The 17,126-nt window shown below is 43.9% G+C and overlaps 1 protein-coding gene across 2 annotated transcripts in view; it reads left to right on the forward strand.

Moving 5' to 3' along the window:
- Nucleotides 1-15,291, forward strand: part of LOC115208522 (protein jagged-1b) — a 31,625-nt gene extending 16,334 nt beyond the window's left edge. For both annotated transcript variants that reach the window (XM_029776650.1, XM_029776651.1), the window contains exons 9-26: nucleotides 441-554; nucleotides 1,826-1,939; nucleotides 2,676-2,722; nucleotides 3,328-3,501; nucleotides 4,242-4,392; nucleotides 5,293-5,457; nucleotides 6,518-6,631; nucleotides 7,707-7,820; nucleotides 7,983-8,096; nucleotides 8,472-8,588; nucleotides 8,934-8,961; nucleotides 9,357-9,442; nucleotides 10,260-10,373; nucleotides 10,773-10,882; nucleotides 11,027-11,260; nucleotides 11,471-11,602; nucleotides 11,851-12,001; nucleotides 12,290-15,291. In XM_029776650.1, the coding sequence (XP_029632510.1) occupies nucleotides 441-554; nucleotides 1,826-1,939; nucleotides 2,676-2,722; nucleotides 3,328-3,501; nucleotides 4,242-4,392; nucleotides 5,293-5,457; nucleotides 6,518-6,631; nucleotides 7,707-7,820; nucleotides 7,983-8,096; nucleotides 8,472-8,588; nucleotides 8,934-8,961; nucleotides 9,357-9,442; nucleotides 10,260-10,373; nucleotides 10,773-10,882; nucleotides 11,027-11,260; nucleotides 11,471-11,602; nucleotides 11,851-12,001; nucleotides 12,290-12,831 (2,621 nt within the window). In that variant the 3' untranslated portion in view covers nucleotides 12,832-15,291. The remainder of the gene's footprint in view (nucleotides 1-440; nucleotides 555-1,825; nucleotides 1,940-2,675; nucleotides 2,723-3,327; nucleotides 3,502-4,241; nucleotides 4,393-5,292; nucleotides 5,458-6,517; nucleotides 6,632-7,706; nucleotides 7,821-7,982; nucleotides 8,097-8,471; nucleotides 8,589-8,933; nucleotides 8,962-9,356; nucleotides 9,443-10,259; nucleotides 10,374-10,772; nucleotides 10,883-11,026; nucleotides 11,261-11,470; nucleotides 11,603-11,850; nucleotides 12,002-12,289) is intronic.
- Nucleotides 15,292-17,126: the final 1,835 nt, after the last annotated feature.

The following is a 17,126-nucleotide window of genomic DNA, read 5'->3' on the forward strand; positions in this document are numbered from 1 at the left end:
TTTATTTTCTTCAGCTCTTATGTGTGAAATGAGTTTCCGTATAGTTCAGTTTCGAAGCAATTATCAGGCAGATTATCAACTAGGCACGGCGCCTCCCAACTGTCGAGTGGAGGAGGGGAGCAAGCCCTACTATCGGGAGAAAGAGGCGCAACGGGGGGGGGCATACAAACATGGCATACCCTCCAATAAACGGGTTCTAACTCCAGTTCTGTTTGTGATTATTAATAGGGGTTAAGATTATAACAACCACAGTGTGTTCTATAGACTTTATTTTGGAAAAGTCAATGACGGCGGGGACATTTAAAAAATAAATAAATAATTATTATTTTGGGTCATCAAGACACCATCAGCCTTTCAAGCACTAGAGACCTAGCCATAGTCATGGACTTCTGATTTGTCATTCCACGTATAGTCCTAACACACTTGTTTCCTCCCTCCAGATGTGGACGAGTGTTTCCCCAACCCCTGTGGCCACGGGGGCACCTGCCAGGACCAGGTCAACGGCTTCAAGTGCACCTGTCCCTCCCAGTGGAGCGGCAAGACCTGCCTCATTGGTCAGTCAGTCCTCTATCCCGTAACACCCTGCACCACCTCTATCATACGGTCACCCTATCATACAGCCACTGAGCTCTCATTCATCCTCTATTTACCCCCCTAAAAAAATATATATATATCCCACAAACCCCTGCACCTCTATCTACAACCACCTAGTTCGCTGTCATCCTCTATCCTAAAAAAAAACGTATACCTATATCCCACAAAACCCAACTCCTATTGTATCCCTTTTGACACAGAAACGACTGAGTACTCGTAAATCCTACAAACCTCTACCTTCTATCTCACAACAGCCTAGTCCTCTATCCCACTACCACCTATATATCCTATAACCTACTACCATAGAGAGGGTATTGATCTCTATGCCCACTATGGAGTTGGTACAGGGTCAAATATCTCCTCTCTCTAATGGTTAAAGTTAGTTTCCTAGATCTGTGGTTGAGGGCAACTTTTAACCACCTTGCTACAATTAGAGGATGTCCTTAGCGCACAGATCTAGAACCAGCTTACACTCTCCAAATCTGAACCTTATCCATTAGGGGGTGAAATCTCAAAACTGACCTTTAGAAAAGCTTCTAAGTGCAAATTCCTCTTCATCATACCACCCTTGACTTTTGATGGCGCTCTAGTGTGAATATTTGGAAGCGGGCATGCCGTAATGGGGAAAAATTCCTTCGGCATTCCATTCCATGGCTGCTTTTGGGAATCCTCAGGGCAGGGATAAAGTGGGGTTTCCTAAGCCGGGGGATCATCCTTTGAGGAATGGCAGTGTGTTTTAAAGGGCTTAGAATGAGGAGCGAGGGGATGGGTGCCACTAACTCTATTCACTTCTGCCTTAATTCTCTAACTACCCCCCCCCCACTCCTTCTCACCCTTGTCTTCTCTTACGCCTCCTCTCCCTCACCCCTTCTTAGTGTGAGGAGCAAGAAAATGGGTGCCACTAACTCTTCACTGCTGCCTTGATCCACTACCCTTCACCCCCCCGGCATATTTGTTTGTCCCCAATTGCCTTTTGCCATGGGGACAGGCCCCGACGCGGTTTGAATGCAAACCACAGCAGACCACCAGAAAAGACCATAGAAATATAATTTCTAGAATAGGCATCCCCAAGTCAATGGGTGGGTGACGGGGGGGGGAAACCATTTAAATGAGCTATTCCTATGGCTGCCGACCCCTCGCAATCTCATCCCAATCCCCTTTTACAGGAATGAAGGAATGAAATGTTTATTTTTCTCTGTCTTTCTGACCTGTTTGTTTTTATGCATTTCAGACGCCAATGAGTGCGAAGGCAACCCCTGCCTGAATGCCAACTCCTGCCGCAACCTGATTGGAGGGTACTTCTGCGAGTGCCTCCCCGGTTGGACGGGCCAGAACTGCGACACCAGTGAGTGTTTTCAATGAAAAGGCCTGTCACTTGTTCTAATGCAGGGGTGGGCAAGTCTGGTTCCAGGGAGCAGCGGGGGATGCAGGCTTTTGTTCCAGCACAGCGCTAACATGGGTAATTCAGCTAATCATCTAATCATGGTTGGCAATTGAAAGCATGATTAGTTGAAGTGTGTTGTTGCCTGTGGTAGGAAAAAAAACCTGCTCACCCTGCCATTCAATCTCGAGAGTCCAAAGTTGCACACCCCTGTTCTAAAATGAAGAAATGGCACTGTCAATTGCCAGTAGCAACTTTGAGTAACTGTTGTAGGGCCGGTTTTGGAAGTGAGTTCACGAGAATGAAGGCTAGGACTGAGGCTGGTACGGTGTTTCTCTGAAACTGGACAAGTAGTTCTGGAGTGGTCAGTCTGAAAATGGATGACAAAGAAAAAAAGAATCCACTTTTTTTTTTTATTTTTTTTTTTATCTCAAGTCATTGTCTGCTTGCACAGCCGGGCAGACGATAATGTGCAGATAACATGGGGGCTCAAACAATTGTGTGAAGCCCCAGTGCACGAGGCCCGCATGAATCGCACCTTTTTTTCCCTCCCCACTCGTTCTCGAACAAGGGTTATCTTGAGGAAGCTTGTCGGAAATCTTGACAAGAAAGCCTTATCAAGGCCTCGCCTCGGCGGAGCTCAAATTGTATACATTTTTTAAAAATTATTATTTATTCGATTGTTACATTGTTTCCGCAGATATCAATGACTGCCAGGACCAGTGTCAAAATGGGGGGAAATGCAAGGTATGTTTATTGGGTTTCTCCCAAATGGCATCTTATTCCCTATATAGTGCACTACTTTTGACCAGAACCCTATCATGGGGAATAGGGTTCCATTAGGGACACAGATGTTTTCTTATTTTTCCGTAATGTCCTGGTCTATATACATATTCCGGACACTTCCTGGCATATTGGAGTTGTTTTTTGCCTTCTTTCTCTCGCCCTTCCCCTCTTTCTCCCCCTTTTTCCTTTATGGCGGATTTAAAAATGGCAAACTGCTGAGACATGCTTTCAGAACACAGGCATGACAGAGTTGCTCGGGCAATGCTAACAAAGAGAGGGGCAGAAAGACATGAATGCTTGTGTAGGAGGGGAGGGAGGGAGGGAGGGACGGACGGAGGGAGGGAGGGAGGGAATAGGCGGAAGGTCTTCATGACTACAATAGATCAGATTACCATAAACATTCTCGTCCCCTGCCAGGAAAAATAAATCTTGCTTAATTCTTTTCCAACCCTTTCACAATGGCTTGTTTTCCTCACCGCCCTGTTCCGTACCTCCCACACTCACCCCCAACACCCTGTTCTCTCTGTATTTTTTTTCCCTTTCTTTTGTTTTCCTCCCCTCCCTAGGACATGGTGAATGGGTACCGTTGCTTTTGTCCGTCGGGCTTCGGCGGCGAGCACTGCGAGAAGGACGTAGACGAGTGCGCCAGTGGCCCGTGCTTGAACGGCGGCCGTTGCAAAGACGACGTCAATGGCTTCCAGTGCCTGTGCCTGCCTGGTTTCTCTGGCAACTTCTGTCAGGTGAGCAGAGATTGGCACCACACCCCCCTCACTGTGCCCAGAGCCCACCCAGAGTTGGTCCAAGTCACCTTAAACCACGACACTGATCCAGGAGCAGATATTGCTCTTCCTTGTAATGGTTTATGGTTAGAATTGGAGGTAGTATAAGCTGATCCTAGATATGGTGTTAGGGCCAACTTATCTTGAGTAAATCCAGAGTAAGTTGCAGTCACCTCAAACCACTGATCCACGGTCAGATACCATATTTCCCCATACCTTTTTTTAATGGTTTAACTTTAGGATCTGATCCTAGATTGGTAATCTGATCCTAGATCGGTGGTTAGGGCCAACTTTCCTTGACTACCACCCTCTCCTGCGTGAATCTCCTCACCATGATATGTTTTCATTGATATCCTCCTCTTCAATTGTTTCCCTCCTAATTTTTTTTTTTTAATTTTGTGCTACCTTTCGTTCCCCCCACTATAAACGCACCTGCGTTTCTCTCTGCGATCGTTTTTCTTTGCAACTCTAAACCGGAGCTTTGTCGCGCTTGTTAACACTTGTGAACCTTCCGTCTGGGCTAAGTCTGTCTTCTCTTTTCCCGCCACCTCCTCCCCACCGCTTAGTGTTTGTTTATGGTTCTTTAGCAGGTTTCCGTGGTGAAGTCCACAATGGGTTATTATGGATAAGGTAAAATGGCAGGTATTACTTTACATGACTTGTGTCTAAACCAATCTTTGTTTTTGTTCTTGCCTTCTCAGTTGGATATCGACTACTGCATGCCGAGCCCATGTCAAAACAGGGCCCAGTGTTTCAACCTGGCTACCGATTACTTCTGCAAATGTCCCGAAGACTACGAGGGCAAGAACTGTTCCCATTTGAAGGACCACTGTCGTACCACACCATGCAAAGGTTCATATTAGCGTTTTGATTTAGCCTTGTGCAGTCTTTACAGTGCTGTAGAAGTCTGTTGGTTTTCAGTGTTAGCCTAGCCAGTGTCGGCTAGCTTGGCTAATGAAAGCTAACCCCAAAAATTTGAGGTCACTTGTCTCCCTTTGCTTTTTTTATAACCAATTGTAAATCTGAGAGGGGGGCTTTTTAGCCCGCGGAGTCTGTAATCTAATCCGCTAACTCAAGGCCATTGTGCTGGGTGTGTGTCACACTATTGTGTGTGAAGACCTAGGGTTAGCAAGCCCGCACGGCACTAACCCGTTCTCCGCCGGTCCCCCAGGGCCTCGTTACCATGGGAAGGGTTAAGGTTTGGTTTCATGTTTTTGAGTCGCTACTGCTGCCAGACTACTTTTTTTGACAAGACACTCCCTTCAAGAACACCCCCCCCACGCCGCCCTCCTGCTTCTGACAAATTGCCTCAGCTTCTTAAAATGTTCCTCTCCTCCCTACTAGACTTTGTTCGTCTCTCCAAAACGCCTCAGAAAAATCTGGCAAACTGTGAAGTGCTCTGTGTGTGTTCTTCCTGCTAAATCCTCAATAGACTCCCTTAATTTTCTCGCTCTGTGGCGTGCGTGTGTCTGTGCGCATTTTTGAGCGTAATTACGACAGTCTGATAAGGGATTATACCCTTGTACTTAGTTTAACTACTTTTATCTATACACACCACAGATTGAAGAAATTAGGAGGGCCTTGGCATATGTTGTATCTGTTGAATATTTATTTACTGGGAGCTGTAGCACCCAAAGCGTTTGAAGGTTTTTACGATGTGTGGTAACGTCAGTTCTGTGCAATGGATATCAACATTTATGTTATTGCCATATATGCACACTGTCCTAACCTCGCCCTTTCTCTCTCCCTCAGTGATTGACAGCTGCACGGTTGCCGTGGCATCCAACAGCACCCCTGGGGGCGTGCGTCTGATTTCGTCCAATGTGTGCGGGCCCCACGGGCGCTGCCGGAGCCAGGCTGGTGGCCAGTTCAGCTGCGAGTGCCAGGAGGGCTTCACCGGGACATACTGCCATGAGAGTAAGTGACTTCCCCCAGTTCCAACAAGGAGTGAAGAACGGTAGATGAATGGAGGATGGCTAGGGAGTTGGATGGATGGAGCCTTGGATAGATGATGGATGGCTAATGTGTGAATTAAGGGGTCAATGTTTGGGGGTGTGATGGAGGCATGGATAGAGGGGGAAATGTGGCAGAATTGTGAGGTGGAGAGGGAATGTTATTGCAGGGGTGGTAGAGGACGGGGATGGGCCCTTGAGAAGCGGATCTTCTTTACAAACCCTGTTTTGTTTCCGACCATGAATACACCACAAGAATCTCCCTCCCCGTTATAACGATCTTTCCTGTTGCTTGACGATATCTCTCCGTCACGACACATGCATCCTTGGGTTCAAAGCGTGCTCTCGCTCCCTCCAAACCCGGCGACTTTGTTCTCACCACCAGTTCTTTCAGGGGAGAGTGGTGACCCCCTTGATGATAATTATTAGCTCCCTGTTTGATGGATGGCTGTTTTTAGCCGCTGGCTCCCTAGCTCAGAGAGGTCAGATGGGCTAGCCCTGGCCCTGCCAGTCACTGGGTTATCTAATGGAGGCCCCAGGCGAGGCCTATGCTGTCTCTGACACAGGCCTTGATTAATGACCCTGCCCAGCCTTCGCTAGCCTGTCAGGGGGTGGGGAAGTTGTTAAATGAGGGGGGGCTCCATGCCTTCCCACTCCTAACTCTCATTTTCTTAAGCCAGGAAGTCTGCCTATTCTTGCCTGGCCTTGTCTCTCCCACGCACACGCACACACACCCAACACCAAGCTCTCTGTTGTGGTTTTGGGTGACAGAAGGAGTTTTGGGAAGGGCTTTTGGTGGAAGGTTACTTGACTGGAGACGACAGTCAAAATAAATGGGACACTAGGGGAAACCGCAAGGCCTCTTGTATGTGGAAACAATGCGAGTTGTTCACAAAATTGTAATTGGAAATGGTAAATAAGTCCTTGAAGGGATTTCATGGTGCACACCTTGATTACATGGCTTGATATTGTTTATTTTCTCAGACTTTTGCTTATTTTTTTCCCCCTCTTTCACTCACTCTCAGATATAAATGACTGTGAAAGCGGCCCGTGTCAGAACGGGGGAACGTGTATTGACAAAGTCAGCCTGTACCAGTGCATCTGTGCCGAGGGCTGGGAGGGACCCAACTGTGACACCAGTAAGTACATTATGACAACAATGCTCTTATGTTGTCATATTTGTTTTATATGAATAATGGCTTTCACTTTCTTTGAACCACCGGTGGACAATACATTGTTATTGAAGTTATATACAAGTTATTTAGTTGCCTGTCACCCCACAACGTAGTACAAGTGTTCAAAAAGTGAATGGTTCTTTTGTTTGTATTATTTGAAAAGTATTCATACAGTGGTACACAAGTCTATACATGTGCTTATGCATTACATGCAGGTGGAACAGTGCACTGACTTTTTTTTTTTATCTGACTTGCTTCTTGATATTGAAGAGTTATCAGCATTATAACGCATGGTAGGCTAACCATAACTTTTCCATATTGCATTCCTAATGCATAGGCAACATACAGAAAGTGCTACCACATAATGTTCTCCCAACTGTTTCAAGCCTTCAAGTGACTGGGGATATGGATGATCATTAGGCCCATATTGAAACTTTTCTGGATCAAGAAAGGGATTAGGTGTTGGGGGTGGCAATGAGCGCGGTCGGCCGTCGGCGCGGCTACATTTTAGAGAAAATTGTAGATGTCCCCATCTTGTCACTGTAGAGACATTTTTGCATTTTTAAGCCAATTTCCTGCCATTCTACACATTTCTCCATGGAGCAGAGATTCTTTTTTGTTGTTGCAGTTTTTAAAGCTTATTTCCTGGAATTCTAGGCATTTTTCCATTGTGTTCTTTTGCTCAAACATAATAACAAAATAAATACTGCTAAGTTCATTCTTTTGGGAATTTTATTTTCTCCCGGACTGTCTAGCTTTTATTTTGGTGATTTTGAGAATTAACAAAGATCATGTTATGGAAAAAAAAAAAAATATATATATATATATATATATATATATTTTCTACATACTTTACATCTGGTTTTAGTCATTGAATTGTACACTTAAAGCGTTTTTCCATCCTGAAAATTTGACTTATGCGACCCCGGGGAGGGGGGGGGGTGCGTTTAGACAGCCCGCCAAGGACTAAAATGGCCTTGAAGATGCCGAACAGGCAGTTTTTATTTTTATTTTTGTAATTTCATGTTTGTCTCCTCAGACATTGACGACTGCAACACCAACCCCTGTCGCAACCGCGGCACGTGCCGGGACCTGGTGAACGACTTCTACTGTGAATGTAAGAACGGATGGAAGGGCAAGACATGTCACTCAAGTAAGCCCCCCTTACTACAGTATCGCACACTTTTTGTTATTTTCGCCCTGGGGCGGCCATGTGAAGTGTGTTGTGGTGTGAAGTATGCGTGTGGGTGGGATGTAATGGTTTCCTGACATTGACTATGAACAGTTACTAACATGTAGTATTTTTCGCTTCCAGAGGAGAGCCAGTGTGACGAGGCTACGTGCAACAATGGCGGAACGTGCTACGATGAAGGGGACACCTTCAAATGCATGTGTGCCGCGGGATGGGAGGGTGCCACCTGTAATATAGGTATGTAGCGTAGCCACCAGTGCTAAATTATTGCAGCTAATGCTATTCCAACTGAGCATTCACCACAACCACTATGATTTGGTTTTCCCTCAACATATGACAGTAATGCAATGCCCCCATTTTTTAAATTCCTAAAAATATACATTTTGAGTCTGACAAAACAGTTAGTTTAGATTTTCAATTGATAAACTGTGGTTTCTGAGGTAGCTGCCTCTGTTAACTGGTGGTATAGCTGAAGGCTTGGTCCAAAACTAGGCCAAAGGTTGCTTTTGCCCATGTAGCATTTGCTAGTTAGCAGGTAGGCTAAAGGTTGTGTTTGCCCATGTAGCATTGGGTGGCTAACAGGATGGCTAAAGGTTGTGTTTGCTTCTCCAGCTAAGAACAGCAGCTGTCTGCCTAGCCCTTGTGAGAACGGAGGCACCTGTGTAGTCAGTGGAGACTCTTTCACCTGCGTCTGCAAAGAGGGCTGGGAGGGCCTGACCTGCAACCAAAGTGAGTGACCCCAGAGTTTGTGTGTGTGTCCTCACTTGTCCCAGTGACTGGGGTAGCTAATACATCTTTAGTAGAGAATTATAGTCTTGTGCACTATTAGTTGTTCATAACTTGACAGTGTAATATTCACTGCCATAGTAGATAAGTACAGTTTGGCCTTCGTCCTTTTATGTAATGAATGTATCAAGTTAAATCTTAACTATAGGAAAAACATATACTTTTTTGGTTTTATTTCTTAGATTAATGGTATGTGGACTCTCAGCTAGCCACAAATTCATATTGAGTTAGTATTCTGACATGCACTCTGTGTCTAACCCAGCTTTCTTTTTATTTCAAATTTTACAGATTCCAACGACTGCAATCCCCACCCTTGGTAAGTCAATCCCAAGCCAAATTAGGCCCAGTAAACATATCTGCCCGTAGGAATGTCCTGCTGCTGATAGTACGCACACAGACTCGCATATACACTCCGCGTCAACAGAGCCACAAACAACTCACGTAACCTTGTTTGCTCAAGACTTCACAATCAAACATTTTACCTTGTTCCACTTCCTCCTCTACCCAACGCCATTTTTTTTAAGAATAATATAAATGTATCCGAAGAAACTATTTTTGTGGTGAAATAATTGAATAGAGAATTCTGAGTGATGCTTATTTAGATACTTTCTAAGACATGGAATTATATTTCCCATCCATTTAGTACTTTTTTTTTTTATTGGTTAAGAGCTATGACCCCTGACCTCTCTCTATCTATCCTTTTCTCTGCAGCTATAACAGTGGAACCTGTGTGGATGGAGATAACTGGTACCGGTGTGAGTGTGCCGCGGGATTCGCCGGACCAGACTGCAGGATTAGTGAGTATTAACCCTTTGCACCCCCCATCCCCCTCACTATTCTTTTTTTCCCCCTCACTATTCTTAAGCTGTGACAAAAGTCAGAGTTAAGTTGGGGCTAAATCGGGTTTAAGTCTTTTGGATTTGGTGATGCTTGTAGGACAACACAATGGAGGATGAGGCTTATAAATTGGCAAGATAAGTTCACTCTGCGGTTAGCCCTTTGATCCAGTTAAAGAGAGCTCAGATGGAGAAGTTGATCACCTGCACTCATTCCCAATGGTAACTTGACTACCCAGAGTTAGTCCAACTGTTAACTAGCACCAAGGACTAGGAATGAAACTAGGGTATAGTTTTGAATGCATTTGTTTTCTTGGAATGAAGTTACAAAGTAGTATAATTAGCCTAGTTTGATAGCATAGTTTGGGGTTGCAGGTAGCCTAGTGGTTAGAGCGTTGGACTAGTAACCGGAAGGTTGCATGATCGAATCCCTGAGCTGACACGGTAAAAAAAATAAAAAAAATCTGTCATTTTGCCCCTGAACAAGGCAGCTAACCCACTGTTCCTAGGCTGTCATTGAAAATAAGAATTTGTTCTTAACTGACTTGCCTAGTTAAATAAAGGTAAAAAAAATATATATATGTGTGTGTGTATATATGTATGTGTTTGTAGTTAGCACAGTTTGGTCTGTGGCTCTGGGAAATATCAGTCTAAGCAAAATGGTTCCAAGACATCAGTTAGTCAGTAGGATAGATGGATCGATGCATATAGATTGATGAACAGATGAAGTGACAGAAATGGACTAGTACCCTAACAGTTGCCAATCTTGTCCCCTCAGACATCAACGAGTGCCAGTCGTCGCCCTGCGCGTTCGGCTCCACCTGCGTAGACGAGATCAACGGCTACCGCTGCCTGTGTCCACCAGGGAGGGCCGGCCCCAGATGCCAAGAAGGTAAGACCGCTACCCTTCATGTGTTCCTTTGGAGCCTAGGCTCATACTTTCTTCAATAAATACATTTTCCATCATAATCATCCCTGTTGGGATTCTGCCATGACAATGGACTGTATTTTAGTCAGAAACTTGGTCTGAATTTTTGTTCCTTGTGCTATAGCTCTTTAGGTGCTGTTTACCTAACTATAAACAGGACATCAGATAAACAATGTATAAGTGCATGGTACAATAGCTTTATTACCATAACATCACAAGAACATAAGTCTTAACAAGAGTTAATGTAGGTGTAAACAGTCAACCTGAATAAAACACAATACATCTATGATTTTGGGCATCTATAGCAAATGTTTCAGGTTCAATCTTGACGAGAGACTAAAATGGCCGCCTCTTGCTTTGCAGTTACTGGGAGACCCTGTGTTGTCAACAATCTGGTGGCTGTGGACGGGACCAAATGGGATGACGATTGCAACACCTGCCAGTGCCACAATGGGAAGGTCACCTGTACAAAGGTACGAAACCACAGGTTTTATGACAAGCTTTTTTTCTTTGTACCATATTAAATACCCATTGTAATGTGAGCTAACTATGCAATTAATGACCACAAATTATCACCACCACTGACCACAGTTAACCATATTCCTGTCTCCCTCCAGATCTGGTGCGGTCCCAAATCCTGCCGGGTCCACAGTAAAAGTCACAGCGGTGGCGAGTGCCCAGTTGGTCAGACATGTGTGCCCGTCCGGGACGAGCGCTGTTTCGTCAAGCCATGCCCCAGCCAGGGCGAGTGCTGGTCGGCCTCCCACAGTCTCCCGCCCCACGCAAAGTGCCACCCTGAGAGCAACTGTGCCAACGTCACCTTCACCTTCAACAAGGACACCATGCCACAGGTGAGTTGGTGCAAGCCACATCATTGAAACATTTATTCAAACTTAAACTAGGAAGTCACTTTAGCCAATGGCAAAACATTGTCACATCCAGTTTGGCAGTATTTCTTATACCTTGGTAAGACTAGGAGCAGTATGCAGTTTTGGATAAACTGATTTTGATACTTGTGAACTTATACATTGAACCTTTTGACCTGTCTGTGTGTGTGGCAGGGCTTGACTGTTGAGCACATCTGCAGTGAGCTAAGGAGTCTGTATGTGGTGAGGAACCTCTCGTCGGAGTACTCCGTGTCCATGACATGCGAGCCATCGGCCACCGCCAACAACGAGATCAATGTAGCCATCGTAAGTACCTTTTTGGCTCAAATCTTGCTCTCAATTCCATGATTATCAAGAACAAGCAAATGGCCATTTTGAAACATTAGTCATTTAGCAGACACTCTTATCCTAAGAATAACTACATTCGCATAATGATTAATTTGTCCTGTTCTCACAGTATACTCAATTATTTTAATGCGATGTAGGAAAGTTAGTTTACATAGTTATTTTGCTTGTACGAAGAACTTAGAACTCAATTAGTATTTATTTTTTAGTCAACGGAGGACCCCAGAAGAGGCAAGGCCCCTATCAAGGAGATCACGGACAAATTCATAGACCTGGTCAGCAAGCGAAACGGCAACAGCACTATCATCACAGCCATCGTTGAAGTCCGTGTCCAGAGGAGGCAGAGCCACAACCCCAATGGTGAGAGCACAGGCAGCCATTTTGTTTTTGCAAAGACATTGACCTTCACTAGTGGTGGGATGGTTGTATGTACCTAGGTTTTAAAAATTCCTGAACGTTTTCCAGAAATCCTGGTTGAAGGATTTGGGGAATTTTGCAGTTTAAAATTGTTAATGGGAAGAGGGAGAATATCACATTGCTGCTGCTGTCAACTTCTGCTTGGAGTATAGTTTTTGATATCCGAGTCTCCCTCGTTTGTTATAGTCTTCGATAACTGACGCCTTCCCTCCCTCCCCTTTCTCCTTCCAGCGGACTACTTGGTCCCCCTGCTGGTGTCCGTAGTCATCGTCATCTGGCTCCTGGCTGTGGCCTCTGCGTTTATCTGGTGCCTCAAGCGGCGCCGGAAGCCCAGCACCCACACGGGTGTCAACACCCAGTCGACGTCCCCTGCGACGACCGCCGAAGACACCAACAACGCAGTCAACAACGTGCGTGAGCAGCTCAACCAGATCAAGAACCCCATCGATAAACACGGTCCGACCAACGGCCTACCCCCAGTTAAAGAACACCCCAACCACTATCACTACGAGGACAAGAACTCTCTTATCAACGCCAAAATTAGAACAAACAACTCAGATGTGGGTAGCCACCATTCGGATGACGAGGAGTCTGAGAAGAGGCTTCAGAAGGCTAGGTTCCCCAGGCAGACGCCGTATACTCTAGTGGACCGGGAGGAGCGGAGCCCACAGCCACTCAGCACGGCTGGCAAACACCCCAACTGGACTAACAAACAGGATAACAGAGACTTGGAGTCGACGCAGAGCTTAAACCGAATGGAATTCATTGTATAGCGCACAGCTTGGCGACCTTGGCCCGACCACTTCAACCGGTTTATCATTGTTGAAAGGTCAACTGAGGGGCGCTCCAAAGTTGTTGACACTGTTGTCATATTTTTGAATCAAAAAGTTGTGATTTACCCTTCACAAAGAAGACAAATTTCCATGTGTTTAATTTATGTTTCGACAAGCTGGCTCACACTGGCAATAACGGTTGGTTGTGGTTTGGCTGGATTTCCGGGTGCTGCGTTTGCTTGCAGTCTTTTGCAAAACCAGTTAACTTCGAGGCGGCACTTCTGTAAATGGTGATATCGATGTACATGTAAGAACGTCTCTACGTTGTTCGGTAAGCTGCTTGCAAGCTTTTTCCCAGTAGTCTTGTGTACGATGAATATTAATGTGGGTTTAGCCTCATAACTGGTTTTGTATTTGTACGCGCTTCCGCATCACCATACCACAGCAACCATCAAAAAATATTATTTATTTTTGTTTGGGGCAGGTTGAGTCTGTCAGCAGTTGCTGCCAATATGAAGAATTTGTGTCAATGTAGAATGTTGTATAGATCTGTAAATATTTTTTTTTTATTAATCATTGTTTATATTTGATTTATTAACTTAATAATCAAGATCCTTAAAATATCATTCCTTTTATTTATATGCATTGTTTAGATTTGAAGGTTTGACAGCTTTGTAAGCTTACAACTTATTTTTGAAAATATTGTTTCAATATATACAGTCAGGTCAAAGTATTTGGACATTGAATATTTTTGTTTTGTACTTTGGATTTGAAATGATACAATGACTGAGGTTAAAGTGCAAATGGTCGGTCAGCTTTAATTTGAGGATATTTTCATCGATGTTAAAAATTACCACTTTATGAACATGGTCTACCCATTTTTCAAGGAACCAAAAGCATTTGGACAAATCCACTTATGTGTATTAAAGTAGTTAAAAGTTTAGTATTTGATCCGATATTCCTACCACGCAATGGCTACATCAAGGTTGTGACGCTACAAACTTGTTGGATGCGGTTACAGTTTCTGTTTGTTTCAGATTTTGTGCCCAATAGAATTGAGTGATAAATAATGTCCCATGTGGCTCAGAGTATGGTGCTTGCAATGCCAGAGTTGTGGTTTCGATTCCCATGGGTGGACCAGTACAAAATAGTACGAAAATGTATGCACTCACTACTGTAAGTCGCTCTGGTTAAGAACGTCTGCTAAATGAATTAAATGTTAATGTAATGTCATTTCGGTGTCACTTTTATTGTAAATAAGAATAGAATGTTTCTGAACACTACATTTAATGTGGATGCTACTATGATTACAGATAATCCTGAATGAATAATGAGTGAGAAAGTTGGAGGAATAAAGACCTTTCACCATTACCAATAATGGGAGAATAGCATCTTTTGGGAGGGTATGATGTTTGTGCCTCAAACTTTCTCACTCAGTTTTTCACGATTCATTCATGATTTTCTGTAATCATGGTAGCATCCACATTAATGGATGGAAATACCCTCAAATTAAAGCTGACAGTCTGTAATTTAACCTCAGTCATTGTATAATTTCAAATCTAAAGTGCTGGAGTACAGAACCAAAACAACAAAATGTTTCACTGTCCAAATACTTTTGGACCTCCCAGTTTGTTTCATAAATGCCAAAAGTGTTCTTGAAAGAATAGTTTATTTTTTAACAATTTGGATGGGCATTTTTGTCCCCCAAAAAAATACAAAAAACATGTTTTTGTACGATGTCTGTTTGAAACCATTTCTATGGTAGTTTTGCCAGGACTCTTTTGTAAGTACTTAAATGTAAGTGGGATGGCAGGGGAAAGGACAAAATAACATGGAGGATGATATTGCTGCTGCAGCGTCATTTGAAACAACTAAATGTGGCAGACTCATTGCTTGCCAATTAAATACTTTTAAGGGAACAGAACTTTTTTTTGTTAGCTTGACGTTTGCATGTACAGCATAAAATAACGTGTCAAGAACAAGGACAGGAAAAAATTATATTCCTAGATACTTTGGAAAAAATTTAGCTGTTTTTGATGTATTTGTGATTACTTTGCATCTTATTTGCATATATGGTAATGAACTCTAATATATGGTGGAATTGGTTTTGCGTGCCCTGGGTGGGAATGGTCTGCAATGTGCAAACTCGGGTCCCCAGGCCATGCAAAACGAACTCGACCAATGAGATACTTGAAGAGAGGAGGTCCAATAAGAACACTGTAGAACTGTCATGTGCCACACAGCCTTTCTAGATCAGAGACCACAAGGCTGTAAACTTTAAATTGAATTTTTCGTTTGCCCTTAAGATCATGACATAAGAGAAAGTATTTGTGTACATTTCACTTTAGTCTGTTAACTTGAGAATTAAAGTATTTGGGGGGGGGGGCAGTTGTTCCTGGCAAGTCTTTGTTTTGTTTTGGAAAGTAATATTTATTAAAATATTTTGTACAAAAACAGAAATTGGTCTTTGGTGTGTTTTCCATTGCTTTCTGAGGCAAAGGGTCTGTCTGGTGGCGTAAGTCGGCGGGTGTTGACTAGACGACATGCCGGGTGAGCCGCATTTGCTGTTGAGTGTCAAACAATGACGACTTTGTCCAAGGCTCGACCATCCCTGTCCTCTCTCACACATGCACGAACAGTCTCAGCAGACCCGTGAGAGAGTTTAAAAGGCCTGTACACAGCCCTAACCTGCGTGGGAACAAGCCTGTCTTTCACCTAAATAAACAGCATGAGACACTTGCAAATGCATTTATAGAGGAATCACTCCAAATGGAAAAAACAAGCAAGCTTTTTCCTCCCACTTGACTTCGAGATTTGTCTCTACCTATTACGCTGCGGTTGAAAAATGGGAAAGTAGCATTTGTGTGTTTTTATTTAAGCAATAAGGCACAAAGGGTTGTGGTATATGGCCAATATACCACGGCTAAGGGCTGTTCTTAGGGGCAATGCGGCGTGCCTGGATACAGCCATTAGCCGTGGTATATTGGCCATATACCGCAAACCCCCGAGGTGCCTTATTGCTATTCTAAACTGGTTTCCAATGTAATTAGAGCAGTAACAAGAAATGTTTTGTCATCCCGTGGTATGAAGTCTGATATACCACGACTGTCAGCCAATCAGCATTCAGGGCTCGTTCCCGCAAGTTTACAATTATACAAATTACACAAACGTTGTCATTGGGAGGAGAGGGATAGCCTACTTCTACAAAATGGAGTCAGACACTAGTGAGTTTTCTTCAGGATTTGGAGATTATTTGGGGTATAAGCAGAGAATGTGGATGTTTAGTCTTTTCGAGATTTCGGCCTCCCCTGTTTTTATTCTTTTGGGATGCAAAACTTCAGAGTTCATCGGTCCCAACTCTCAAAGTATGTCCCAAATGGCACGCTATTCCTTATATAGTGCACTTAAGTTTGTATTGCCTCTGTCTACTTAAGTAGTGCACTTTATAGGGAACAGGGTGCCGTTTGGGATGCACACTCCACTGTGGTCTCTCAGCTGACACCCAGCCAACGAATGCCAATTCCTCTCTTCCTGGTTTCTCAGCCAGTGGGAGACTCAGCAAAATGTGCTTTTATTGCCCCTGTCTCACTTTAAAGGGGGTGAGGTTTGTGGGTGGTTGGGTGTGTATGTGTGTCTTTGTTTATGCATATGTGTGTTTGTGTCTATTTATGCATCTGGTGTATGTATGTATGAACGGAAGCTCTATCAAAACATTCATGACACACCCTGTCTTGTCCTCGGTCCCTATAGTCCTGTATAAAACCCGAGACAACCCAATTGATCCCATGTCTGATATCGACATTGGGAAACCCGTTTCATGGCTACTAGGTCATGAAATCAAAACCGCTCGGCTATAACCATTTCAAAGCCCCTTAAGAAAATCAAGCTAACAACATAGTTATGATCTGTAACATAGCACTCTGTGTACTTTCCACAGGGTCGGTAGAAAGCGGATGTTTCCGGTTTTCAAAGACACAGATTTTCAACCAATGTGGGGACTCCGCTCAGGTGTCTTTTTATGCTTGCTACATTAGGTTACACCAGGGTTTTTTTTTTTTTTTTTTTTTTTAACTGTGTAGAAATGATAATGGACCTACAGTTTCTTGACTATGTCCAGCTCGCTAATAATCACCCAAATGAAAGCTAGACAGTCAGGTAGCATTGAATTTTTTTATATATATGGATAGATTTTGACGAAGAAATATAACCAATTCTCAATGCGGCCCTCCGGACCTCATTGAAGACTGAATGCGTCCCCCGGGGCAAAATGAGACACCCCTGCATTTACCGAGGTA

Source organism: Salmo trutta, chromosome 14 (genome assembly GCF_901001165.1).
Source record: "Salmo trutta chromosome 14, fSalTru1.1, whole genome shotgun sequence".
NCBI classification, from domain to species: Eukaryota; Metazoa; Chordata; class Actinopteri; order Salmoniformes; family Salmonidae; genus Salmo; species Salmo trutta.